The 26,549-nt window shown below is 41.8% G+C and overlaps 1 protein-coding gene across 1 annotated transcript in view; it reads right to left on the reverse strand.

Moving 5' to 3' along the window:
* Positions 1-860: 860 nt before the first annotated feature.
* The window catches only part of LOC111577659 (neuronal tyrosine-phosphorylated phosphoinositide-3-kinase adapter 1), a 29,513-nt gene continuing 3,824 nt past the window's right edge, over positions 861-26,549 (reverse strand). The window contains exons 2-7 of the mRNA XM_023284036.3: positions 14,312-14,551; positions 7,490-7,857; positions 5,627-7,411; positions 5,285-5,527; positions 4,224-4,330; positions 861-3,640 (exon numbers count right to left, since the gene is read on the reverse strand). Coding sequence (XP_023139804.2) covers positions 3,209-3,640; positions 4,224-4,330; positions 5,285-5,527; positions 5,627-7,411; positions 7,490-7,857; positions 14,312-14,499 — 3,123 coding nt within the window. The 5' untranslated portion in view covers positions 14,500-14,551 and the 3' untranslated portion in view covers positions 861-3,208. The remainder of the gene's footprint in view (positions 3,641-4,223; positions 4,331-5,284; positions 5,528-5,626; positions 7,412-7,489; positions 7,858-14,311; positions 14,552-26,549) is intronic.

Below are 26,549 nucleotides of genomic sequence, written 5' to 3' on the forward strand. Positions count from 1 at the left end.
GCGCGCGCGCGCGCGCGCACACACACACACACACACACACACACACACACACACACACACACACACACACACACACACACACACACACACACACGGAAGCCTTCACCCCCCTTCCCTCTCCAACCTCATCCTCCATCACCGGCAGAGCTGCTCCCGCCTCCTCCTCCTTCCTCAACCAATCACCAGCCCCGCATCCCGGCTCCTCGCCGCGCCGGGCGCATGAAAGACAACCCATAGAGCGAATAGTGTGGCTGCTCAGGGCATCCCTTTATTGGCCCCGGTAGGCCCAGGAACGTCATGTATTAAAAGAAAAATCCACAGAATAGCCATCCAATGCGCCCTCAGTGACCCTAAAGTATGTGTGTGACTAATTTTACTGTCAACTCGTGGTGCGTAATTTGTGCGTAATAATCAGATTATGGCACAAAGGGTTTTGTGGCCACAGTAAATGAGAAATTGATAAGAATTTAGAGGATTATACCAACTCTGAAGACGATGAATTTAAAAAAAAAAAACATTTTGAAAATTGGGAGCCACACTGTTTGCACGTGCCTCATCTATATGACTTCTTAGCTCTGGCTGCGCATTGAAAGCTGCACTGAAATGTACAATTGTGTTTGCTTTGGAAGACAGCTGAAGCAGCTATTCTAAATTCAAACTGTTAAAGCTGTTTGATCAGCTACTCTGACTTGATTGGGTCTTTATTAACACTTGCGCAGAACCCCCTACAGAAAGAAGAGCAGGTGGCGCCCTCACTTGGACACAAAGGGAGCTGCACCACCTGCTGCAGTGGGAACACTGTGTCCACTTTCCCCCCTGCATCTCCACCGAGCAACATGTGGCATGAACACATGGAACAATTCTGTTTGTTGTGTAAAGTTCATTATATAAAATTTATTTTCAATGACAATATCAATGCAAATATAGCACTACAGTGATTTTCCAAGGTACACCGTATCTTACCATATCAATATAGGATGGCACTCATATAATGGCCACTGTTTTAGAAGACACACAAAAACCAACAGCTTCTGTAAACTATTTTGGAAATGATACCTAGGGTTTCCATATCAGTCTGTGAAAAGGACTCGTAGTAAGGTGATTACTCGGTATCTGAAATTAAACTGGGCACAAGAGTTTAGCATCATTGGAACATTTTAAGTGTGAGGAATCTCTGCATGCATTGCACTTGCCCATTTCCTTCAACCTGACCTGTGTTTGTTTGAAAATGGACTCGGAAAAACTTTGACCCTCAAACACGAGCAGGTGGAGTTAAAAACAAAAGGCCAAGCAGTGACTCTCAAACATTTAAATAGGTCTCTTTTCACTGGGTGTACTGTACTGTACAGTTTGGTGCTAACTATCGTAAAAACAACAACAACCAAGAGGACATTCAAGCGCCTTAATACTATTACAGAAGGGCTCACTCTTCAAGGTACAAACTTCAGTTCACGTGGCTTTTGGAAATAAAATAATAAAAAAAACCCAACTATGTAACAATAACCACTATATTAAGAATGTTTGTCATGGTAACACCATGTAGTTGAATGAACAACACCAGTAGTTCAAGATAGCAGCAAAGTATTCAAAAATGTCAAGACAACGAGCTGTTGAAATCTGTACACAAATAAAAATGAATGTAGAAAAAGGGCATAAATAAATGAATAACACAGCTTAAAGGGAGTCTTGCATAAATTTAAATAAACAACTGTTGGACTGTGCCTTTCTTTAGAGGGCTTACTGTTTATTAGTAGAACTATAAGTAATGCATGGACTGGCTGCAGCAGATAAAGTACTTAATTCTTTTAGAAAAAACAAGTGAACAAAGTTATGTTTATACAGTATATGCTACATAATATGTATTGATTACAAGTATGAAAATGGAAATAATTGCTACATTTTCAATACAGTTGTACATATCTATTTACAGTACATTAGGGTTTAAGTTCTCCTAAGCATATACGATGTTTTGTGCAGATTGTTCCAGCATTCTGTTTGAGGTGATCAATACTCACAGTCTTATCAGTTGCACCATATTGCACAGTCTGTGTTGATGGGTGTCAGTGCTTGTTTTTCTGTGTGGTGGAACAATCACTAATGTGCAACTGTGGATAAGCATGAGTGATGAAGTTTTTGTACCATTGATCTGTATCTATATTTGGCTGGACTGCACAGTATGTGCCATCTGTCACACCACCTTTTCTAATGATAGCCCCCATACCGAGCAACATGTTCGTCTTTTTACACAACCACACATTATCATAGTGAAGATCTGCTGTATGTAGAAGTCTGACACGATCATCTCTACACATATTTTTTGTACAATACTGTATGTCTATCATGACATGCAGAGAATGACACAGTAAATATGACTTATTCAAGTCTTAGATATGTATGTTAGGCTAGTTGACACAAGTTTTAATTATGTTGCTCCAGCTTTGGGAGCATATTGCTATAAAATTGCAGAAACGTTGAGAAAGTAAATAGATTTACATTACAAATATGCAAACAGATACAGTAGGTAGCTTTTACTCCTCAGTGATTATTTGCATCCACAATGACAATCTATTGATACCAAGACATCTCATATACATTCACGATTTCAAGAAACACTTCAATAACTTATCTATGAGTCTTGCCTTTTCTCAACCACAGAGTAGTTTCTATGTGTTGGACAACTGTGTGTTGGAGAAAATACACGGTTCCTTTATTTCTCAAGTAGTCAGGAAGAAATTTGGCAACACCAATCTCAGAAAACAACCCACCCATTATTAATTAGCGGGTGTCTTCATTTTGTAGCAATAACACTGGTGTTTTGTGGCAAAAATCATTGGCAATTGTAACACGTCAGTGTAGTACTAAGTACAGAGGAGGTACAAATCAGCTGGATAAGAAATGAATTTACTCTGATTGTAGTACTTCTTTTCTTACTCCTTTTTTTTTTGTTTGTTTTTTCCCCCAAATGAGTTAAGAGTCTCCAGCAACCTGCTGTCAGATCAGTTTTTCACACAATAAGAGTAATGGAAACTATTTCTTCTCTGTCCCGAGTCTCTCGTTTCTCTGCAGTAATTAAATCACCACAACCACGTAAAAGAAATTTCCAGGAACTTCATCCATTTTTACTCTTATTATTGATTCACTTATCTTCACCTCATCTGTGTGTTTTGTCTCTCTTCACGTGCTGTACTCACTGGCCTGTCTCTCCACCTCAGATAGCTGTGTCCCACACGACGGCCTGCGGCCTCTGGCAAGGTGGCGTGCCAGTCTTACGAGGCTCAGGTGTCCGTCTCCAGCTAGGGAGGATGGGCATGCTGTCCTGCTTGCACAGGCTTTTGTCGGGACGCCTGTGGGCCTTGATCTCTTTACACAGGCAGCGTTTACGCTCAATGACTTCCAGCAGCTTGCCGTCTCTCTGGGTCTGCGTTGTGGACGGGGTGGTGCCCCCACTGACAGGAGGCTGTCCCTGTGCCAGCTGGGCTAGCTGCTGGAACTGCAACTGCAGATGGTGCTGCTGCTGAAGCTGCTGGAGCTGCTGCTTTAACTGCAGCTGCTGCTGGTGGAGCTGAAGCTGCTGCTGCTGCCTAGACACACTGGGACCACTGGGACTGCAGGGCGCTTGAGTCTGGGCCAGACCATGCAGCTAAACACATAGGAAAAAGTCAAGTCAGTGAATTTATGCAGTGTTTCATGATATAACAGTAAATGGCTTTCTAAACCTGCATGATCACTGCAGTGCAGTTAGCAGTAGCAGCCAGTCCTTGCACGTTGAATAAAACTGCAGTTCTTATGGACAGCCACCAGAATGCAGCGCTGCTGCATCTATTACAGTTTGAGGGAGGGTCAACCAGACGTATGCAGACAGTCTCTGCAGCACACTCAAACTGCGTCAGCACTTGCTATGGAGCCAGAAACTGGGCAAAATGTGCGGCTAGAAGGCTGCAGTTCACCAAAACACAGTGCAGCATGTTCTCTTATCCACAACTGTCTCTCTTTTACTGATTACATAGCAACCTGCGTCATAGGGCTTTTATTTTCTTTTGAGGCAGACCAGAACCTTATTCTTCTCAGTGGGCATATCTACCAGCTATAAATAGATCTGCAGGAGCACTGTCTCCAGCAGAAGGGGAAGTAATAACAAGAACAATATTAATGTTCACTAGCAAATCTACCATACATGAAGCTATTAGAGTTAGTAGTTACAAAGCTGGGTGATACATATTCACCTGATTCAGGGCTTCTCGTGCTGGTAGACTGCTCTGTCTCTGGACGTCTCCTCCACCCACCTGTCTCACTCCAGCAGCAGAGGAGGAGCGGCCCAGCCGCCCCACTTCTGTAAAGTAACAAACATCACGCTGTGTGTCCACTAATAAGAACTGTAAAACAGAACTTTTCATTTTAGCACACCAAGCTGTGAATACCACACTACACCTGTGAGTGGAGACAGAGCCTTGGTACATTGTGTACTCCCTATATTTTAAGATAGTAAACAACTATAAAGTCCTCCTATATTTAAGAATGACTGATACTTCGTTTTGGCAGTAATCCTGATTGTAATCCCACTGTTTGACAGTTATAATGTATCCATAGTGTGAGAATAAAGTCAAAAATAAAATGAATACTGAAATGACTGAAGCAATATAATTTAGTACAACATAAATGCAGGTGTTCAGAACTGGTGAGAGCAGCGCTCTGAATGCTTTTAACCTTCCTCTATAATCACTGTAATGAAGGGTTTACCTGTGATATAAATTGCACTGTATATATACTTAACTCCAAAAACTAAATTTATTTCAATTACAAAATGTTTTAAACAACAGGGCTTATCAAAATATACACCGTAAATACCATGTAAGGGGGCCAGTGCTCATAAATGTGTGTCTACACAGGGATGTGAGTCGTTTATGGAACACTTTCTCTATTGGCTCTGCTGGTAGCCTTTTGTGACAGTCAGAGGAGAGAAGAGGCAGGTTCAGTTTCCATCCATGAAACAAAACATTGTCATCTTTCTGCTAAATTCTGGAGGTTTAAAGTCTCATTTGGTGTTTAACAAGGACTGGACACAAGTGTGTGTGTGTGTGTGTAAAAATGAAACAATAAAATAAATAATACAAAATAAAAATGATGTTGTATTTTTGCAGCAGTGAGTTTTACAGTTTTTAGAGCGACACCAGAACAGAGCCAGCAGAAGATTCCCCATGTAAATCCATTGCTATAGTTGCTTTCTAAATAGGATGTTGTGGTTAGAACCTGACTAAGAGATTATGGCCACTGAGTGTTTGCCTACCTCCATTGCGACAGGCAGGAAAAGTCTGGCAGGGAAGAGGCAGCCCCACTCTGGGCAGAGCTCTGAATCCTGGGCTGCTATCAACACCGGCCAAGGACTCGCTGTGACCGAGGGCCCTGCTGGTGGCACCACTGAAATGGACTGGGATGCCTGAGTGGCCTCCTCGAGACCCCATCCCCAGGTCCTCCTTATCCATCCGTAACAAGGCATCAGCACTACCATTCCATGCTCGCCCTTCATCCTCTGAAAGGAAAAAGAACAGAATGAACATTTTGAAGATTGAAAACACCCTTTTTTTTCAAAATAGCCTATGCACTGTATTCATAATGACCTCTGACTTACTCTCAGTCTCTCTGCTCCCATGGCTGAAGGACAATTTCCTCTGCATAGGCCAGTAAGACCCCTCATCAGCAGCTAAGCTGGCACTGCTGTCCCAGGGCATGAAGCCAACTTTTGACTGGAGGGACGCAGACCCTCCATTGCTCTTGGACACCCCCTCACCTATGCCAGTAAGACTCGAGGGCTGTTGCAGAGACGGAGTCTGAGAGCTGCCTCTCAAGCTCTCATAAGCCGGCGGTCTCCGGAAGCCACCAGAGGGGTAGGTCCACAGCAGGGGGCTGTCCGATGAGGGAGGCTTGTACGCTGGCAGGCCGTGAGGAGTGTGAGAGCGGAGATGTGGGCGAGAATGAGGACGTTGGGATGAGGATAACGGCGTAGGGGTTGAGCTGGTGCTGCTTTGAGGCGTTTGGCTGCTAGAGGTGGTGATAAGATCCAACTGTAAGGAGTGTGGCCCTCCGTCCCTATCCCTGTCCCTATCCCTGTCCCGATCTCGATCCCTGTCTCTTTCCCTGTCTCTGTCCCTGTCCTTCTCCCTGTCTCTGTCCTTGTCCTTCTCCTTGTCTCTGTCTCTACCCCTGTCTCTATCTCTATCTCGATCCCTGTCCCTATCCTTGTCCCTGTCTTTATCCCTCTCTCCTTTATCAGACTTCAAGAGGAAGCTGACAGACTTGCCTTCCTTGCCTGTACTTGAAGTTTGTGTCTGAACTGTGGCCTGGTTTGACATCTGAGAGCTGCTCTTGGTTGGAGCGGGGGAGTCTCCTCTCTCTGGCTTGCGATAGTGATGGTAGTGCGAGGGGCGATGGTGAGGGTGGTGGTGGTGATGGGAGAAGGGGGACGTGGATTTGGAGGAGGGAGGTAAGGGTGTGGAGTGACTCCTAGCTCGGAGCCCAGGAGCAGGGCCTAGCTGTGAATCTCTGCTGTGTTTGTCCTGCTGCGATGAACTTCCTCCTGATGACTCCTTGGAGCCAGCAGCAGCGTTAGATGAAGCTGAGGACGAGGTGCTAGCTTGAGTTGTCACACTTGATGTTTGCGTTCCCATTTTAGCAGAACCAGACGCCTTGTTTTGCACTCCGACACCGCTGGAGGCCGCCGCGGGCTGAGGGAAGGCAAGCAGCGGGGGCCGATGCTGCAGGAGGTTGGGGAAAGGAGCTGGGATCTTCGTGTTGGACTCAGGCTCAGATTTATTCCCTTGCAGCAGATAGGGAGTGGGAGCTCGTGGCGTGTGAGGGCTGGCAGAGAGGACCTGGGGTATAGGGGTGGAGGATGCGGAGGAAGGCAGAGGAGATGAGTGGGAGATTGATACTGTAGCTTTGGGTTTGGAGTAGGAAGGGGAGGAAGAGGAGGGACGTGGCAGGGAGGAGGAGCTGCTGGAGGAGGAGGAAGGGGTGACATGGAAGTGTTTAGAGGATTTCAGTTTCTCATGTTTGGGAGGGAGGTGTCTTTGGGACTCTCTGTCCTCCTGCAGTGGGTATTTCATCTCCTCATAGATTGCCTCACTCTGATCTGAGTCAGAGTCTGGTGTGGTGGCCACAGGGGTGACAGGGTGGGGCGTGGCCGTCTGGCTGTCCCTGGTGAACACTTGGCCCACCATTTCTATATAAACCGGCTCATCCTCTCCATCTCCTGTCTGAATTTGAGAGTCTGCAGCCTGGAATGGCAGGGATGTGGCAGAGGGAGGCACTCGTGGAGGAAGAGGGTCGAAGGAAAGCTGGGTACTAGGACTTCTTTTGGGTTTTAAAGGAGGCACCTTCTTTGATCCAATCTCTCCAGAGTCAGACTTTTTCATGGCTGTAGGAGACAAAAATACAAGTCAAGAAGAGACATCATTTTCTCAGTCGAATACGCACCTAAACACTAATTTCTTACCATTTTTCTTCTCTGAGTGTTTGGCCTGTGAGTGAGAGGGGGGAGGGGGTGGCGGCGTCTCTGGAGGTCCTCTGCTGTCAGCAGATGAGGAGCTGAGGCGAGTACTGGGGTGGCGTTTGGGTTTAGCTGGGGGGCAGCGGCCGCCATGTTGGGATTGAGTGTCAGAGTAATCTCCGTTCTCTAAACTCGTATCCCCGGCACCGACAGCGTGGCAGGACTGCGAGCGTGGCGCCATGGCGGAGGCACAGGAGTGAGGGGACAGGTCCTGGGAGGCGGGCATCGTCATGAAACCCATCCGGAAGTGCCGTCGAAAAGAAGCCAAATCTCTGACTTTGCCAACAGTAGCCGAGGGATCATTTTGGGAGGAGCTGCAAATTGGGAAAGAGGTAGAGAGGGTGTGGAAGGAAGGAAAATACTGAAGCATGAGGAAATCAGACAGAAGTGAAAAACATTCATGTTCCACTCTTTATATTGACCTCCCTCTTTCCTCACTCTCTCTTTGGTCTTCAAACATAGTCTTTGCAATAAAGAAATGCCTGCAGGGCTTCTGCTGCAAAAGGAAAGCCCTGGAGGATTCTCCATCTTTCGCATTCACATATCTTTCCATCTAAATTCCTCTGCATCGGCTTTCTCCTCAAACACATTCAATTAGAAAATCAATTCCCTTGTCAAAAGCAAAGTAGTGTACACTGTGCTTGGAATTCCCTTATTCTTTACATGTTTATAGCCTCAACCCACATCTGTAGTCTGCTCTCAGGATCGCCAGAAGTATTTTATCTGTTACCATGGGAACAGTTGTGATTTTCTGGTATTTGATAGTTCGTCTTTGAAATCATCAATGACACGAGCTCCCACAACAATAAATAACACTAACAAAGAGAAAAATCTGACACAATATTGCAGTGTTTCACCAAAGAGGAGCAGCAGTAGCAGAACTGTTTCCAGTCTGCTGGATACTTGTGATATATTTGCTTTGCGTGTAAAATATATCATAAATCTCCCATTTAATTAACACCACTGGACCCAGATGCTTATCAGTTATCTGTAATGGATAACTATTTATAATAGTCCATCTTGGCACAAAAGTCTGTGGTCTTATCTTTACAGATAATATCTTTAACAATTCATTTAGAAAGGCTTAAAAAATACAGAGAGTTCTCAAATAGGTAACATTATTTATCATTTATTGATAGGAATATGAATTTCAGAAATGAGTCAGTGGTTGAAGTTATTGATATAACAGTATGAGGTCTGATGCCCTGCTGAGTTCACCAAAGGCTTTAAAAACGGCTTCTGATAACACCGGACTTGCTTTCTGCTTTAGAGACAGGTGCTGTAGCAGCTTCTTTTGGGAAGTGTTATGTTGCCTTACCCCACAACAACATGAGATAAGTCTCTGGTCTTTAAGCTGAACAACATTTTCTTCCTCAACAACAGACTTGTCATTATAAACAACTGTGAAGCTACTATACTGAGAAGAGTGAAAAAAAAGCATGTGATGGAACAACCATCAAAGGGTTTGTGTCAGTCATATCGCAGGGAAAAGGACACACAGATGCCCATCTGGATATTCACGCTCCTAGCCGAGTTCACATGTTTGAGACTGCAAGAAATTGGTTCTAAGTGTGTAATTAAAAAGCTCAAATGCATGATTATTCTGTGTATAAATGATTCATCATGGTACATAATGGCGACATGTGACTATGGGCCATGCAGCTCTCTTAAAGATCAGATGTGATCCCTGTGAGGCAGTGAAGCACAGAAGAAGACAATTGGAGCTTACAATTTGTATTCAATATTGCAAACAGCAGAAGGAGCACTGAGGCTGCTCATCACAGAGGCGCCTATTTTCTTCCTCATGTGCAAGGCAGTGCGTGTGTGTGTGTGTGTGTGTGTGTGTGTGTGTGTGTGTGTGTGTGTGTGTGTGTGTGTGTGTGTGTGTGTGTGTGTGTGTGTGGTATAGCAACAGAGTGTGTTTGCATCTGTACAAGTATGTTTGTACCCTTGACTGCCTGTGGAGATGTACTACTGACTCCTAACAATCGACATAGATACTACAGGGCCAAATTTAGCCCAGAACAGAGGCAGAGCTGCTCGTTCTTGCAGCTTGAAGTGTTCATTTTTATTTCTTCGTAGGGTAGAAGCTCCAAGATGAGACCAAAGACTGAGGTGTTCAAAGATTTGGGGACCATCAGCTCTTTGTTTGCTTCTCTTTCTTGCCTTTACATCAAGTCTATAATTTACAGCAGCTACCATATAAAGCATCGATTTGACACCATTGCTATTAGCAGAGAAAGGCTTTCAAATGAAATATGGGCACTGGCCCAAAGAGACAGACAGACAGCCTGTCAGGCAAAAAAATGCTACAATTTAGTTTGAAAATATTTTTATTTTGACATGCAGGTTCAAGTATTCTTATTTTACCTTGTGAGCTTGTATGTTTAAAAAGCATTGTATTTTATATCCAAACCTGCCAGTGGCCCATCGTAATAACAGTAGGCATAACAACATATTAATTCCACTATAGGAGCGACCAGATGTTCACTGTAATTAGGTGGGGAAAAAAATGTGCGTACATCGGTGTCTGCAATAAAAATTTAAGAAAACATAACGGCATATCAGCAACAAATTCAACACTGTGCATTCTTAAATATGCTTGTCTGTTTTCCTAGTCAGGCTGAATTGAAAAGAACAAAATCATGCTCATATCTGTTCAATATGAAGCTACACCAGCAGTTGGTTAGCTTCGTTTAACATAAAGACTGCAATCAAGGAGAAACTGTTAGCCTGGCTCTGCTGAAGGCCACTAAATCTGTCCTGCACATTACACAAATACAAATATATACTTTTGAATGCTAATTCAGGACAGTGTAGTAAAGCTCTTGTTTATCACAGGGATGAACGGATTGTGCAAATGTCTATTTTGCTCTTTTAGTCATAAACAAAGCTTAACCAGTTGCAATTAATCAATTAAAAATATTGTCCAAAACCCAAATCGGGCATTTAGTTGTCTGCAGAAATTTGCAACTCCAAGTCAAAGACAAATGTTACAGGACAGCCAAAAATAATGTTTATTTTGTATAGGATTCTGCCTTAGAATGGTCCTCTGCACTGCACCTTTGGGAGATTTATCTGTGGCGAGACTCCTGAACACCACCTTTTCCTCAGACTGCAAGATATTCCCAAAAGCTCCAAAGACTGTGGTGATAAAGCTTCTGCTGAAGAAATCCAGTTTAGATAATTCCGCCCCCAGCAGCTATCGTCCTATTTCTAATTTACCTTTGTGGGCCAAAGTTTAAGAGTGGGTTATGTTTAAACAGCTGAATGAAATCTGACAAAATATCATCTTTGAGAACATCTAATCTGGTCTGAGGGCAAATCAGAGTAGTTAAGTTGTCCCTTGTTAAAGTTTCAGATGGGTTAAGGTTGAACGCTGTCATTGAGCGTGTCGCTGTCCTCATTCTGTTGGACCTTCCTGACATATTTGACACAATACACGACACTTTAATTGATTGCCTTAAGTTATGGGTTGTCTCAAGTATGGTTTAAAACTGATTCAATTTTTTTGTTACCAGAAGAAAATTACTTAAAAAGTGAAACTCGTGGTTTAACTCGAAGCAATGAAACTAAGACTTAGGATAGTATTATCATATCATTTTTGTTCATCATGTGACATGGTGTTGTAGATGCCCCTAAAGCAACCAACACATAAAACTGATTTTTCTTTGATGACTAACTCTTCACAATGAACAACCACATTGATAAATACTTTTTGAAGCTACCACAACAAGACAGTACTTGCTGCTGTCTGCTTTACACTCATTTTCTTCATTGACCTCTTATCTGACAAGTGTCATTTTTCTCAGATCACGAGGCTGAGCTGATAGCCGCAATAAAGTCTATTCAAAATACACAACTCAAAACTGAATGAGCTCAAGCCATTCAGAAAATGGTTTCACAGTTTGAATCAATAACACATTAAGGTTAAAACAAATATCTTTTATCTGTGGATCTAATGTTAAAAACTCAGACTGACTTCCTGGCTGCCTCAGTATATAGTTGGCAGTTCAAAGGTGACTTAGGATTCCATTATTTGATACAATTAGATTTATTTCAGTTTTAGCTTGATTTCGCATATGATGGTGTTTGAATTTCATTCAGTGTCACTAATGAAAAGAAAGGGAACGCAGATTTATTTAAACGTTGAAATTAATTTAACAATGAAGACTTGGATAATGCATTAAAGCCGCATTGATTCGTAGCATTCAAATATGTCAAAAACTATTTTAATTCAACAGCATATATACATTAAATATGATACATTGATTACGACAAGACTGTAGCATAGATCATCTTGTTACAATGCAAAGATCTGCTGGGAAACCCTGGGTGCAGGCATTCATGTCGATATTACTTTGACATGTAATACCAGCCTTAACATTGTTGCAGCCCAAGCACAGCCCCTCCACCGCACAGCAACACAGTTACATCCCAATATTGACATCGAAGGCACCAACAAGACAACGCAACCCACCATAACGCAAAAACTGCTCAGGAAGGGCTCAGAGAACATGACAAAGAGGCCAAGGCATTGACCCAGCCTTCAAAACTCGCAGATTACAATTTGACTGAGCATCCATGGAATGCACCAGAACAGATCCATGGAGACTTCACCCCACAGCCCACAGCACCTAAAGGAACTACTGCCAATGTCCCAGAGCCAGGCACCACAGGAAACTCCAAGAGGTCCTGTGTCCTTGGCCTGACAAGACGGAGGTGTTTTATTGGCAGGATGGGGACCTAAACACAATATTAGGATGGTGGTTTTAATGTTGTGGCTGATGGGTGTACATGTATTGTTTTGTATTTTATCCATCCCCATTTCCAGAGTGGTCTACTTCTATATCAATTACGTAATTCCTTTAAATGGATTTACAGGAATTCATATATCCACTAAAACCAGAGGTGCCAGGGTAGCCCCCTGCCAGCTCGGCCACACTTGTATCATAATTCTGTGCAGGAATTAATAAAATCTCAGCTGTCAGCAAGGTTTTCTTCCACCAGTCGTCACTACTGGGAATAGTCTGTCTGCCTGTAATAGTGCCATAAGAAGCGGTCTCTATTTTTAAAACTCATGTTGAAACTCACCTATTTACCATTCTGTATCTCCACAGCCAGCTCTACTTTATAAAAGTGATTTCTCTCCTGAGGGCCTCAAGATCTCAAACTGTCTACCGGCGCCCTTCACTCCCTCGCTCCCACCAGCTCTGCAGTTGTTGCCGTTGTCCTGCCCGGAGTCCATTTGGTTGCCGCCCCTTTGTTCCTGTGCGTTTTTTATCCCTGACCCTACCCTGTTCACAATCATCACCGGTCATGTTCTGCTTCCCACCTGTGCTGCTCTGGCCCCACTCGGCTCTGCTTTCATCACTCATCGTGTCCCGCTGTCCTACTTGCTGCCCTGCACCTCCACTGGCTTGATGCTGCCATGACGTTGATCTCTGCTGCCAACACGTGGGCCTCCAATTGCCGCTGTGAGTCAGAACGCACCGGACGGCTCTTCTAAACAAACCGAACTGTTGTCTTTGATGCTCTGCTTCTCCTCTGTGGCATAAATAGCCCCGTACACAGTGAGGAATTTGGTGAATTATAGGTGACTCACACTTGAACGGTACATCTCTCCTCTGTCCCCAAAACACAGACTCAGATACACCAGATCCCTGCACCCCAGCTGTCATGTGAGCGTAATGACGAGTGCTTTAATGAACTTGAGCATTGTGATGGTTGGGTCGTCTTAAAATGCAACTTATATGAATTAGACTATATTTGACCCTAAGATAAATATATGTATCTACATATATATATTTACATTTATAGAGTGAGATATTTATATTTAGTATGATGATTAATATTATTTAGACCAGCACTTAGCCTGTGTTGTGATCTATTATGGTTACTTTTCACTTCTGCTGGAAGGCGTCCAAAATAGGAGCCGGACCTGATACATCAGCAGCTAACTGTGTTGTAACAGAAAATTAGAGCCCTGAACACATACCATGCCGCATTTACCAACAACTCTTCAATCCTACTGAGACAGTGCTGGCAGGCAGCGGTGGAAGAAGCATTTTGTTCAAGAAAAAGTACCAATACAAGAATCTAAAAATACTCCATTACAAGAGATGGTTAGTATAGAAATATAGGAGAACACCAAGGTCTGCACCTCCTACTGTTACGACATATTTCAGTAAAAACTCATTACAGGTAAGATTTTCTGATTTACTCCTTCCGTGCTGTGCAAACTGGGCTCAGTTTGAAGGGGAGTGCATGTGTGAAATTATCTATTTAACATTTACACCATCTAAGTTCATAAAATATAACAAGTAAACGTTTATTTTTAACTCCCTTTCACTTCATAGGACAACTGCTGAAGGTGTGAATGTACCAGATTTCAATGAATATATGAGAATATATTGCTGCAAATGAAAAAAGTATTCTCCTTATGCCTAAAGAACGTAACATAAAGACCAAATAATTACATATGCATTGATAAAATTAAATTTTCTCAGCCAGTTTTTGCCCTCTGACATTTTGGCTGATGTTATATTAATTTATCTCATCTACAGAACATATTAACTTCATTCTGAACTGTTGCTATGCAAATTTGCATGAGGTTTCTCAGGCGAACCTCTCTGACTTCATGAACTGTGCTTGGAATTAAGATTTTGAAATGAAATACGCTAACTGGATAAGAGGTTTATATTCCCTCTGAAGTGAACCATATTGTAATCCCATATATGCAGAGCTCCTGCAAGCTGATCCACTCACCTCTTTTTACTTCCCTCTTGGTCTCTCTGCCTCCAGTCCAAACGGCTCTTACGATACAGCAGGTTCATGTCGCTGCGGGGTCGCTCCTCCTCGCAGCCTATCACAGCGCAGTGTAGCCGCTTGCTTCGCCTCTCTATGTCACGCAGGAAATGCTCGACTGCCACATCCTGGGCAGAGCCAGAGCTCATGGTATAGAAGAGGACTCAGGAGAATAGGACGTATGTTGCAGGCAGCAATCCTCTAAAAAAAAAAAAAAGAAGAAACAAGGGAAATGTTTGAGCACATTAATCATTAAAAAATATGTTTAACGGCTTCCCAGTCTACTGACAAGATTGACAGTGATTACTTTGTGACGTGGCAACACACTATGAAACCCAAATAATCAAACCTGAATAACTGGCAAAACTTTAAGGGGGTCACAGAAAACAATCATGGTCATTACTCCAACTGGCAGCCGCCACAGTAAAGACACAATGATGCATGATGATGGAGGCTGCAGTGTTGTTTATCCCAACCTCTCGTTTATCACATGAAAACTATTTATACTTTCATTATCCAGTTATGAATATTTGAGTAAGCATGGTAACTCAGCTGCGGAGCATCTTTGGCTGCAGGCCCTGGGATGGCCTATCTAAGCCTGTCTGCTAGCCAGACAGTAATGTGGTTTGTCATATGTAGCGCATGCACAGCTTCCTACTCACGCTCACCCCATGAGAAGTCAGGCTTGTTGTGGGGCAGATATCTGAGAGTCCAACAGTGTTTTCATGTTGGAGACTGCGAGTGTGCAACACAATTGGCTAAGAAAAGCACAGCTGTCAGCTGATGCATGATGCTAGTGTTTTTCCATCATAAATAGAAACAGAGTCTGAATGTGTTTTAGTAATGCACACTGAAGAATTATCATTGGTGCTTCTGGCATTAGTTTGTTGAGTTGAACAGCGTTGCCAGGGCACACTTTCATTTTAGATGAAATGCATTAAGCTAAGATTGTGTGCAACATTGCTGGTTAATACTTCTGAATTGTACATATTGCCGTGGCTGTCTCACAGAGCAGAAAATATTAAAAAGTAGAACAAATTATGTTCTCCATATGATACCTTTTAAATTCACAGTTGTGCATTCAAAACATGTTACAATGAAACTGCATGCAAATTCACTTTAATGGGATCTGAATTATGCTTCTATGCTCCTCTGATGAAAAGGGCATAAAAAAATGACATTTACATTTTCCAGCTGTAAAATGGTTCTACTAATTCTGTAAAAATTCAGGACAACTTAAGCCACATTTACCACCAACTGTGTAGCATCTTTACTGTAAGTACAACGTCTCAAACTCATTTTTCTAAGGACAAAAAAAATACACAGTGAGAGCAGCAGTCGCTGTCACCTGTGCCAGGCGGCATGTTGATCTGTGTAGCTGTGTGTGATTCTTTTGTCACGGCCCAGTGTGTCATCCAGTGTGTCAGCGTGGCTACTGCTATTCTTGTATCCCACAGCCCTGACCACAACCTCGACCACTGCTGCTGCCATGCTTGCTGACTCAATGTTAATTAGGTTAGGGAGCTGCAACTGTAGGTTGGGCTTCTGTTAAATGGAGCTTTGATTTCGGCTTCTAGGATCTGGCAGCTGAGCAGGCAGCCCCGCAATTGTCGCATTACATGCTGTGGGTTGGTGTACCATTAGCCAAGCTAAAAGAATCAGGAGACCTACATCTTACATCTACGGGCAGATTGGTCTCATCAAACTGGGCTACAAACATCATTTTTACAGACCACACAAAACGCGCAGTGCACTCATATAATGTGGCTGTGATCAATCCTGAGAGCCACTTTAAAACTTGAATAAATTCTGAGCGTTTAGCAAGTTGTTCCAGGAGCATCTGTAGGGTCAGGAGTCGCTTGAATTCCTCATTAGAACCAGGAGGCAGATGGAGCCATGATTCATGTAACTCGATCTGCATGCAACGCTGCAGACTACTCATTCATGCACATAAGCAAACACATCACACACACACATACTCAAAGCCCCCCATACACGCAAAACACACACAGGGTGTGAAGCAGTAATTGCAAATGCTCAGCAGCTGATTTGAGTGCGGCTTACCGATGACAGGAAATTTATAGTAGAAATCATGATCTAAAGAAAATCTGGAAAAATAAAACAGATGGAGTATGATCTCTGAGTGTAAGAAAGAGCAAAGTTACAGGTAAAACATTGTGCAGTCAAAGAATAACCTTTCACTGTACATTTAAGGGAATTTCACACCTAAAATCTTTGCCTCTATCTCCTCTTCTGAATGTAACAGTTCTGGAAGGCTTTGTGCTGCAGCCCTCTGCCCTCCAGCCTTCACCTCAGCAAGTGGTCCAGTAGTGTTGCTGCACCTCGCTGTGAGTGAGGCAGTAACACTGCAGAGTGCAGGAACACATCATAACACTGGCCTGGCCTTTGACAAAAGGGCAACATTTCTACAAAACGTATTCAAAATACACATTTTGCTACTTATAGGTATAATATCCCTTTGTGTTTTGTGGACATGTACAAAAATCTAATTTGAAATATTGCTACAAATGCCAGCCTTAGTCCTGTTTTATGATGAAAGAAAAAAGCTTTCATGACATATGCTTGCCTTTGCAAAAACTGAATACGAGCAGTTAGATTAAATAAGCATATAGTATAAAACATCTTGTACTATAGTCATTGTGTTCCTTCTTCTGCACATCCAGTTCTTGGACTAGCATACTTTTAAATGTAGTAAGATGTTCAGATTTGCGCCTACTCAAGCTTTAATTAATTAGCAAATTACTGTAATCAAACTCTGTAACTCAGTATGCAGCGAGCGAGTAAGTAGGAAAGAAATGAGGATTTTGTACGCCAGCAGATGCTTATAGCTCACTTTATCAGTGATCTAGTTTATATGTTTCAAAAATACAATATAATAAACATATGCTTGAGCCATTTCTGTCCACCACTGTACAGTATTTTGACCCCACAGTCACATCACCGGAGTCAGTCACAGCGCTGCAGCTCAGCCAGAGAAACAAACAGAGAGGAAGCGGTGCACGAGGATGGAGCGAACGGTTCAGGGGAAGAATGAGCAGCTTGAAATGCACACAGCCAGAGAGGAGGAGAGACCGAGGCAGCGGGAAGGAGATGGGAGGGGGCTCGGTGAAAAATGGGGGAAGCCAATAAATGGAGAGTCTCTGAGAGATCAAGCCGGGAAGAAGATAAATATGATTAGGCGGAAAACGTACTGCAGACGGACTGATGGAGGGGAATATCAAAACAGGGAATATTCGAGTGGTGGGAACAAGCAAATGGAGGCAACTGCAAGGAAGAGAGGATAGAAAACAGTGAAAGGCAGCCAGACTACAAGAATGGGGGAGGGAGGTGAAATCAAGCCTCTCACACTAGTCACTGTGTGTGGTCTCCTAGCAACACTGTCAGCATGCATCTCTTCCTTAGCCACTGAATATGCACAAAGCAGGACGTCAGCCTCATCATATGTGATGATCCTGGGTTAACTTAACACTGCAGCTTCATTTGCACCTTCTCCTCCTATATCAATACATCGTATGTTTCATAAATGGCGGCAGCATCTGTATCCATTGGCAACCAGGCAATTCTGCTGCTAACATTAAATATACACTGAGCAGCACATTCTCTAAATGTTACATAGGCGACTACGTAGCCACGTGAGAAAATGGAACACATTCACACATGGCACTCTTATTAAATGTGTTTCTCGGGTAATTTGAATTCTTTTCTTTGTCAGCTGAATCACATCAACTGCAAGAAATAAGAATGCCAGTTATTAAACCTGAATCTCAGGTGGAGGTGTTTCAACACAGCAACATTAAAGTGAAAAAATGTCAACAACTTAAGCTTGGGGATTACCTCCATCACCTGCTGATGCTCAAAATGAAATACTGAAACAGCATGTGTTTCTGGTTAAACACCAGTTTTCACCTGTGCTGGATGTTCTGGACAAACTAGGTAAAAAGAACATGATTCGTTTGGGTAAAATGGCTTCTTTCAGCGCAAACCATGACAGCTGTCTGTTTGAGACAACTTTGTGGCTGTGATTTGATTTAACTCATGAGAAATTAACTTAATCCGGTGCCGTCTGAATAAACCAATCACTGCAGGCACAGCAATGTGTATTTGTTTTTTTTTTTTAGCTTCTGAATATAAAGAGCCGAGACTGAAAAAAATTATCTGCATCAGCTTAAAAGACCGAAAAAAACCAAAATAATTTCATTCTGTCTACTTGTAGCAGGAGTGGCGATTTCTGTGTTGCTATGGTCTGTGTTGTTGAGTGCATCATTTAGAGCAAACGGTCCCCTAGCATTTGTGTATAATCTTTATTTTCCTTTATTAAATATATCTCAAGAGCAGAGGCTTGGGTAACGTGAAAAGTAAATGTTGATCTTTGTTGACTACTGTGCTCCAGAGAGAATGCATTCCCTTATCTTCTGCCCTTGATGGTGCTATTTTGCAAGTCAACATTGAGTTTAAATCGACTTATTTATAACCAAATGAAGTACCGATTTGTTGTGAACTTAGTAAAGGCACGATGTGGGTAGATCTTGTGACCAGGGGTCATCATAACATGGCGGTACCAACGATACCCGTCTATTGATATCATTAGTAATGCAGAATAATAATTTATTATTATTATCTGCTACTACTTGTTAGTAACAATAACAATTAAAAAATGGTAATAAGTTAATGTGCTGCGTTCTACTCTACTGAATCACAACTTCAGTGCAATATTTATATATCTTGCTGAGAGTCAGATAAGAAGATCAATAGCAGTGTCATATATAGCTGTAATATATAGCTCGTCTGGCTATAGCTACGTCCACAGGTAACAGAATCTGCCTGCCAGCATCTCTGAGGATCACTAATTAACATGTTTTATCCCATTTATTTAATTAGTGACTTTAGAGGTGCTGGAAGGCTGAGTTAGAAAAGAGGGCGCATCTCAGTTACAGAAGAAACTGTTGTGTTATTCCTTTGTACATTTTATTGAATGGTATGAATTAATTATTTCGGCCAAGCAAAATCAAGATAAGATGGTGCGTGACAAAGTGATGATGACTAGTTAATTTTCCGAAAGTTAACACTGACTTTTGAAAGTACAAACATGCTTGCAAAATGTTAATGGCCAGATTTCTCACACTTTGTTTACAAAGCTCAACTTGCAGTGGGAAATGCTGTTCAAAACATTTGGTCGGTGAGATAATTTATGCTCTATCACACCCAGTCAACTTCACCAGAACTGTTCTGATGTGGACAGGATGTCCACCTTTCACACATCCGAACAGAGGAACACTGTCACATTCAGACCTTTAAATTCTAAGATGTCTGTTTGGGATCTAAAGAAGCACTGAGTTGGGATTTAAGAAAGATTATCATTGATCTTAACTTAATAAATCCTTTTCAGAGGAGAAGTTTTTTTTTTAAACATCTGGTTCTGTCAGACACCAAGGATGTTACAGTCATTTATACATGTAGAGCCTGACTTCTGCTCTTTCAGACAGCCTGGCTGACCTGCAGGCAGAAAACCTCTCAAGCAATATCTAATGCTTAGTGGGTTTTAACACGCTGGTTACGATGCAAGCAGAAACAATCTAAGTCTTCTTAAAAGAAAAAAAAAACACCTTAGGTAAAGCCTGCCTTTGCTCTAGCCTGTTTCAGTCTTCTCACACTCACTTCTGATTTCCTCAGGCCTAGATCTGCTATAAAATGTTAAAATGCTGCTCTGATCAGGCTCAAAGGCACTGTGTGGAGTGAGAATTCGAGCATTTCATATGTGTTTAGAAGTGGGGTAAGAAAAACATGAGATTATTCAAATAATTCCCCCATAGAGCAACGCTAAACCTGAAGCCACAATTTTCACCTTAAGGTTATATGGGGCATATTGCAGCTGGAGCAACTTCTTTTCATGTGCTGCTGTTGTGTGTTAAATTCTCTACAATATTGCATTGTGCAGTGAGACGCCTGTGGCTGATGAAAATGGACAGGAGGAGGAGGAGGAGGAGGAGGAGGAGGAGGAGGAGGAGGAGGAGGAGGAGGAGGAGGAGGAGGAGGAGGAGGAGGAGGAGGAGGAGGAGGAGGAGGAGGAGGAGGAGGAGGAGGATGTATCATTCCAGGGCCAGGGATGGAAGGCACATGAGAGGCGTAGAGGAATTTTCAGAATTTTTTTCTTGATCGCATGTTTTTGGCATGAAACAAAAATAAAGACCCCAAACCGAAGTGTTTTTGAAGAGTGATTAATCTAACATTGCATCATTGTGGGTTTTTTTTTCATGAAAATACCAACATAAAAAACCTCAAATACACTCAGTTAAACATACATGCACCGCACACTTTGGATTCTCCTCCTCAGCGTTGTACAAATTGAGTGATCACTAAATCTTTCATGGACTGCTACCAAAAATATCCTACAAAAAGCTTTTCCTGATCCTTCATGCCCCGTGCTACCAGGACACGGCCTTGAGCCACAACAAACCTTCAGAAATGCTTGACGTTTGTCTCAACAATGCACCTATTCTGCCAACAAATTAATCTATTATTTCCGGCATGTGTGTGTATAAGTCAACATCCGTACAATGCGTGGCTCATGAATAGTTCAAAATGTAAAGAGTAGCAGATATGTGGTGTAACCTGCTACAGAACAAAAAATAAAACAGGGAAAAAAATACACAATATAAATACAAATAGCCCAGCTTTTATCAGTTTTTCGTGGTCAAAAAGAGGCAGCAAATCGATGACCTCCCAGTCTCCCTTTCCCACCTTGGCTTGCCCTTGCCTTCATCATCTTCTGCTGGAATCTGCAGTAACCAAGGTGACCCAGTGCACTTAGCAGCTTATAGATTTGCAAGCCTTTATACAGCACTGGACAGATTTTCAACCACTATGAATGTTGTTTACTTTCATGCCGCACACACAAAGTGTAAAACGTTGTGGAAATACCACATCATATCACAAAACGAAAGAAGCAGGCAGGGCAGACTTTGCCCTAAGAATGACATGTGGGGCGAGACATGGAGAAGAACCAAAGCCTGAGCAGAGAAATCAGCAGAAAGCCATGTGTTAGGATGTTCAGAATGTGAGCGGCATGTGCACCGTCACTTGATGTGGTACGACGGAAGGGTGCCAAATCGCAAGGATCCCTTCAAGATAGTCTGGATCTGAGAAAAATTATTCAGCACCGCATGCAAATAAACTCTTTGAGTTTATCCATAACAAAAAAAAGAGAGCGAGACGATCATCATACACAAAGATATAGTCTAACCCTTTGTTTGCTCTTTTCATCCGGCTGCTAAAACCCAGACTGCGAGGTATGGCGCTGCAGGGAAAAAGAGTGAGAACTGAAAAACTCCTTCATGCTCCCGCTTGTGCATGAGGGGAAGAGCTCCACTCTGCAGCTGCACACGCTTCACTGAGCCAGCATCCTCCTCTAACCAAGATCTGACTTATTTTAGATGTGGATTACCCTGCAATACTGCCTGTCTCCCAGTTTGTTCAGTTTAATGTCTTATTTTAGATTTATATATTATATATATTTAAATTAGCATGAAAAAACTCAGACGCATAAAACCGATGATGCTATGATGCACTTGCATGTAGAAATATGTGGTAACAACTTAATGTTTTCACAGCACATATTGTACATTTGTTTGATTCACCTATACAAAAGCTCAAAATATGATAGCCCACAGCACTGTGGGCTGTCCCTGCCCTAACATGACAAACCTCATAAACTATTCAGCAACAATTAAGCAAAGTCCAATAGCCCAAAGCAAAACAGGCATCAGCTGAACATCACTGTAAGCAAGACATATGATTTGCCTCACAGCAGCTCGTCGTGGGCTTGACTCATATCTTCCCACAGCTAGTACATGCACACACAAAAAACAAAATTGGCTTTGAAAGCCTTGGCTGCAGAGCAGCATTCAGAGTTATATGCTGATGAATGAAGAACGGACTGAGATAACCTCTATTCAAAAATCAGCTCATGAATTATGGAAACAAAAATCAAAACATTACCACATACCAAAAAAGAATCAGAACTCCCCCAATAAGTCACGCTGCTTTTACTACATGTTGCTATTACTACAATAACCCCGCTGTTGTTTTAATTGAAAGATGAACCAGCAGCGTTGGTGTGATTAGCCAAGCCAGGTAGGCCACAAGTGGTCTTCCATCGTTTCAAGCAGCCTACTCCTCGTGCTAAAAATCCCCCGATTACCGAGTCATAGCGTAGGTTGCACAGGATAAGCACACACATGCCCACACACAGCTCTCCCACTCATTCATCTCATTACATACAGATCATGTCTCTTATGGCCAGGCTATCTGCACCCCACAGTGTTCACCAGCATGGCAGTAACTCAATAGACGAGATGTTTGAAGACTTTCAGACATGAGCATATAAAAGCAAATTTGAGAAAATAAACACCGGCAAAGTTAATAGCTGGTAAATCACACCCACTACACCACCACCTCAGTGGTTTTCATTTGGATTCACTTGTGAATAAAATCACATCAGGTATTTTTGATAGTTGTCGATAATGAGTAAGTCAGACCTTTTAAAGAGCATTTTAAGACTCTGTACTTCAAGCTGAGGTGCAAGAAAAGTAGTCAAATGTTCAGCTTTATTGGCCATACAGGTGCTATTGCCGGGTTTTCAGCTCAGGGTCTCGCTTGAGCAATTCCTATTCTTGTCATTCCTGCTGTTCACTGCACTGGCAGTGATGAAATGAAAAGGCACTAACTGGGGCAAATGGCAGGTGATAGCAGATTATGCACTGCAGGGTGCCTGATCCAGGCAGTGTTTTCTTACACTTTACTCTAGTAGTTGCATCGGACACGAGGCCAAAATAGGAGATGGAAAAATATCACTGACTTTAGTAATCAAGTAGTCATGAGACGTACATCCAAAAACTTTTAGTGTAGCACCTGTACAGGCTCACCTCTTCTATATGAGCTTCACCAATTTACTGTTTATGATGCACCAATGTCTTGTTTTCAGCATTTTGTTCTGAAGTTACATGGATTAATCTGCCAATAATCATCTACAAAAAATAGCCACTTTGAATTGGGTCAGTTAAATATTCAAGTTACTCTGCCCAATATTGAAATTTACTATGGAGATAATGATTTTTTTTTTTTAAAAATGCAATTAAAAATTGCTAAACAGAAATAGGATGGTTAGCCCCTGAGAGAGGGAGTGATGTAGATAAATAAAATCACTCTCTCATCTACAAACCTGCATGAAGTAAGAGCCCCCAAGTCCTACAATCCTCAGTGTTGCTGCTTTTTAAACCTCTCATACATTTGTGTTTGAAATCAGTGAGCTCCCTTTGCTGCCAACTAGCCAAGCAGCTGGGATTCCTTTCAGTACAAAGGAAGATTGCTGTGACATTTACAAAGCATCCTTAAGTTACACTACAATTCAGATTTGCATTTCTGAAGTCACTGAGTACAATCACCTATTTCACACACAGTCGCTGTTCTCTGAGTTCTTGCTGGTTTACTGTGAACTATAGCAATGTTGCAGACAATAAATTATAACTGTGAGATGCCTCAAACACCATTAATGCTCTCTATTAGTTTTAGAGTCGTGTATTCACACAAAACCATAACATGTTAGGGCAGCGATGTTGTGGAACATAAGACATTTTTCATTGTTTGCAACATACAAGTGCCACGTTTAACATGTTACTGCCTCCCAATGACTTCGTGATCATTATTCAAGGTCTTTTGAAGGTCTTCAGCATAAATGTGGCACATTAATGAGAGCAGGGACATTAGCACAACAATCTGGACCACTTTGGTCCATTTATGCATGCCTAAACATGTATAATTCAAAAAAAGCTGCAATGTGTCCCTGCTGTAATTTCAGTTCCTGCCAATTACTGTTCTGACATGACACTGAAATGACTTTGCTAAAGGCTTTGTGAAATAAAATGATATAAATGACACACAAATATGAAAATATTTTGGTTTTCTGTCCCATGTTGTTTGTGTGGTGGATATGCAAAGATACAGATAAATAGGTGGTGATTAGTATGGCTTCAGACTGAGACCTCTGTGCCAACAAGAGAGGAGTAACTGTTGGCTCCTAACTTTATTTATTTTGCATGGTACCACGCAAATGACTTAGAAAGGTTTAATGAGAAGAAAACAGAGGGGAAATGAACAAAGATGAGTTGCCTCAAGGAAATCATTACCACACATCATTACTCTTGACTACACACTGCAGTGAAAACTGAATGCTGTAAGATACTTACAATCCAGAGAGAAAGCATTTAAAGAGAGCATTTAATTTAAAATTTAATCGGTTAATTTGGCCATATACATCCAAGTCTTCCTCCGGTCAGACAACGGACAGACATGTATGAGCTTTTAATGTGAGGAGCACTCAGGGAAACGACATCCAACAATGTGGCTGCAGAAGGAGCTCCCAGATGAAGCACTATAGAGCAAAATAATCCCTCCTCCTCCTCCCTCGGTGGGAACAGGGGCAGTCTGTCCATTAAAATCTTGCCATTATTTTTTTTCTTTCAGAACCTGCATCTAGTGCGTCATATAAAAAACAAAGCAATGACACTGAAAAAATACAATTTTAAATGGAGAGTATACAATGCATCTGTCTTTATGGTATCTAGTGAGAAAGAAGGAATTTCAAGAGGGAGGCACAGCTGAAGAAATCTAATGAGATTTACAGGACGGTCTATGAGTAAAGAGTCAGCAAAGACAGAAGACAAAGAGAGCAGGCATCTAACAATGTCCAAGGCTGGATTTGTACCCAGGACACTGCCAGTAAATGGCATGCCCTTTAATCAAGAAGCCACTAGAGAGAACTTTTAACTTTAGACCTATTTATAACAACACTCTAACAGACTCAAGTACATGAAAAAGTGGATCTGAGCAACAAGAAACATGGGGATTGCTGTTGAGGTTGAAGGGAACTCGGGATATGTCATCGATCTGAAACAGCACCAGCAAAGCTGTGGATAATCTGAATCAACAGCAGATGTCATTAAGATGAATCTATGTAACCTCAAAACACAAAAAAAATCTGCTTCAGGTAATTAAACCAATTTTATGGTAGAAGATTAAAGATTCACTCCATCAGTTTCTCTGTCAGAGAAAACAACTGCATGCTCTGTGGCTACATCTGGACCTTTGTCAAGTTTGAAAAAAATGTACCTGCTTATCTCAATTTGGTCTTGGAAACCTCAAATTTCTTACAGAAAGTTACAAACAAAATTTGTCAGTTGTACTAGGGGCTAAAAGACACAACGTCTCTGCTTCCGTTGTTCCAGTTTGAACTATTCTTTTTAAATCTGTCTCTCATAAGTTTCCCAGTGTTGTGGAAACAGTGCAAAGTAGCTGGATTACAACCTTTAAAAATGATGAACAAAATAAAAACAGAGATAATTGACTATGAATATCTTTTGAATACCATATTTGTAGTGTATCAGATAATTAATAGATAAAAAATTATTGTCACTCAAACATTTCTGCTACTTTGTCAATACATAAAACACCCTGAGGATTTTTTAAAAATCCAATTAAACTAAGGCAGAACCCTCCATAAAACAGCTCAATGCACTTTCTGCACACAAAAAACAATGTTTCAAACTTTGTTCATACTCAATTCCTCAGAGTCTTACTTTAAAAGTTTTCATTCATCTCAACCATAACAGATGCATGAGAGTAACACTGATACCAGTACACATTCTGAGACACAAACCAGTCATGTTGTCGTTTTGAGAAAGAGAACAGGCTGTAACAATTAGTCACACTTATTGAAATCGAGGGAAAAATGCTTGGCACAACTTTGCAGATTTCAAGAGTATCTGTCATTAAATGTTTGTCTGACCAAAACTGTAAAGTAGGAGTTGAGTGATTATCAGTTTGGCTGATTATCAGATGAGATTTTCAGCAATTGAAAAAAAAAAAACGACTTCTGATTGAATAAGCTTTTTCAAAAATGGGCTACTGGCTCTGATGCAGCTACTTCACAAACAATACCCGGCCACAACATTCTTTGAATGGCAATGATCACGACTGATCATGAGTAATAGTCTATCAATCCTGAGGCATAAAGGTTGAGAAGTTCTTAAATTAAAGACACATAAAACATAAATATACAAAGGCATGTAAATAAAATTTTAGGTCCGAGTGATTCTAAACTTTAACACAGAGCTTTTCATATTTA

This window comes from Amphiprion ocellaris, chromosome 14, assembly GCF_022539595.1.
Source record: "Amphiprion ocellaris isolate individual 3 ecotype Okinawa chromosome 14, ASM2253959v1, whole genome shotgun sequence".
Lineage (NCBI taxonomy): Eukaryota > Metazoa > Chordata > Actinopteri > Pomacentridae > Amphiprion > Amphiprion ocellaris.